The sequence below is a fragment of the Sinocyclocheilus rhinocerous genome, unplaced genomic scaffold (genome assembly GCF_001515625.1).
Source record: "Sinocyclocheilus rhinocerous isolate Xijiao unplaced genomic scaffold, SAMN03320098_v1.1 scaffold41616, whole genome shotgun sequence".
Taxonomy (NCBI): Eukaryota; Metazoa; Chordata; class Actinopteri; order Cypriniformes; family Cyprinidae; genus Sinocyclocheilus; species Sinocyclocheilus rhinocerous.
Window position 1 is genome coordinate 1 of NW_015631970.1, and position 1961 is coordinate 1961.

At 32.8% G+C, this 1961-nt stretch overlaps 1 protein-coding gene across 1 annotated transcript; it reads left to right on the forward strand.

The window, feature by feature from the left end:
* The first annotated feature begins 382 nt into the window (after positions 1-382).
* uqcc6 (ubiquinol-cytochrome c reductase complex assembly factor 6) lies at positions 383-995 on the forward strand. Its single transcript, XM_016554850.1, has 2 exons — positions 383-553; positions 829-995. Exons 1-2 carry the CDS (start codon positions 446-448, stop codon positions 922-924), a joined length of 204 nt encoding a protein of 67 aa, XP_016410336.1. The 5' UTR covers positions 383-445; the 3' UTR covers positions 925-995.
* The last annotated feature ends 966 nt before the right edge of the window (positions 996-1961 follow it).

A 1961-nucleotide genomic window follows, 5' to 3' on the forward strand; every position in this document is an offset into this window, starting at 1 on the left:
GTTTAAGATAGCTAGCTGTGATGAAATGACCTTATAGCAAGAAGTGATTAAATTGACTGATAAAATACTTAGCTATGTCACATGAAATGCTTAAGTGTTCATTTTTATTTTTTTTTGAGTTGCATTTAAATAAGCTTTGATTAACCAATATGAAATGGTGTATTTAGACTAGCTGTGTTGATTTAAACATAAAATATAATTGCGTTTTGTTTTTATTGTCATTTTGATATAATTTTATAAATAATCGAATAATATTTGGTGTTGTTATTTAATATAGTCATTAAATAATTTAATTGTTGGTATGGGTTAACATTACCCAATATTTCCTTTCTATTTAAATATTAACAGAGCAATTAGAAGGGCAATTGAAATAAACAGTTTTTCTTTCTTTAGGTACAAATTCTCTTAATCGGCAGAACATTTGTCAGCCAGCTGACTTTTAAGGATGCCAGCAGGTGTATCGTGGCCAAGATATCTAAGGATGTTTGGAGCCAGTGTGTTGTCAATGTTTGCTGGAGCACAGGTTGTGCATCAGTATTACCGTCCTGATTTAGTACGTTTCCAAATCAGATTTTGTGCTTTTTGATTTGTTTAGGTGTTTGTGCTACCTAGATATTTATCTATAAATGTGAATTGCAATTTGCAACCCATTTTATTTTTGTAATTTAACTGTAGAGATTTTATTGATTGATTGAATTACATACACCAATGAATTGTTCCCAATATATCCAGAAATGTGCATTTTGAAAACAAATCGGGTACATTTTGATTTCATGTTGACCTTAAACATTAAGTACAGTATAAACAATGTTTTTTCTAACCTTATAGACCATTCCAGAGGTCCCACCAAAGCCTGGAGAACTGCGAACAGAACTTGTTGGCTTGAAAGAAAGACAGACAGACTCGGCATCTCAGAAACAATGACCTGTTGATTTGTTTTTCGTAACTAATGTGTATAGATACACATACATATATATATGAAAAATGTTTTTTTTTTTTCAAAGCCTAACTAAAATGATGAATTTTTTTTATTCTGTGAATAAAGCAATTTATACAAATTGTACTGTCTTCATTTGTCATATAAAATACTTTGTAACTCAATGCTCTGTAACAGTTATTTAGTTTTGTGTTATTATAGCCTAATTCAGAGTTTCTCTAACAATTTAAGATTTTTTATAACTTAATTTAGGAAAAAAGTAATTAGATAATTATTAAAAAACATAATTATTCTCTGGGTGTTCTTTTCTGAATTATTTTTAATAATGGCAATTTTTGTTGCTCTTTACTTTTATTATGAAAATTAGCCTGTCAACGTGCAAACGGAAGTAAGCATGTGTATATTTGAGACTGTATTGTAGGAAAATGTATAGCTGAAGCACTCGTCTGTCAAACAGAAGGCAGCTCTGGTGCGGGGAAATATGCCGACCATGTTCTTGCCACTTTCAAACCTGCTCAGAAATCAGGAGGGTTTTAAGAGACTCTTCACGCACTTTAAGTATTTGCACACTAGAAGCGGGATATGGACGGTCAACAACACCACCAGCACGCCGTGGATCTCGAAATCTGCTCTAGTGTCCGGGAGAAGAGAGGTTCCTGTGGGACAGCTGACAGCAAGGAACATGTGCACCAGCTCCAGTGGCGACAAGACCAGTTGGCTCTGGTCTGTTTACAATGAAACCAAACAGCAAACGCAAGGTTAGTTCAGATACTTGTTCTTGAAATGCCTGATTCTTCTTAAGACGCTGGTCATCTGTCAAAGAGCAAAAAGGCATTTTAGATGTTGTGCTGTATATTGACCATATATGTATCATTTTATTTCTATTTTATCCTAGCATTAACCTACATTATACTATATTATATTATATAGGCTGTAAGATTTTAGTTATATTTATTGAAATGATATATGCTGGTTACTCTGATGTATGGTTTTTGTTAGGATAGGACAATATTTGGCCGAGATA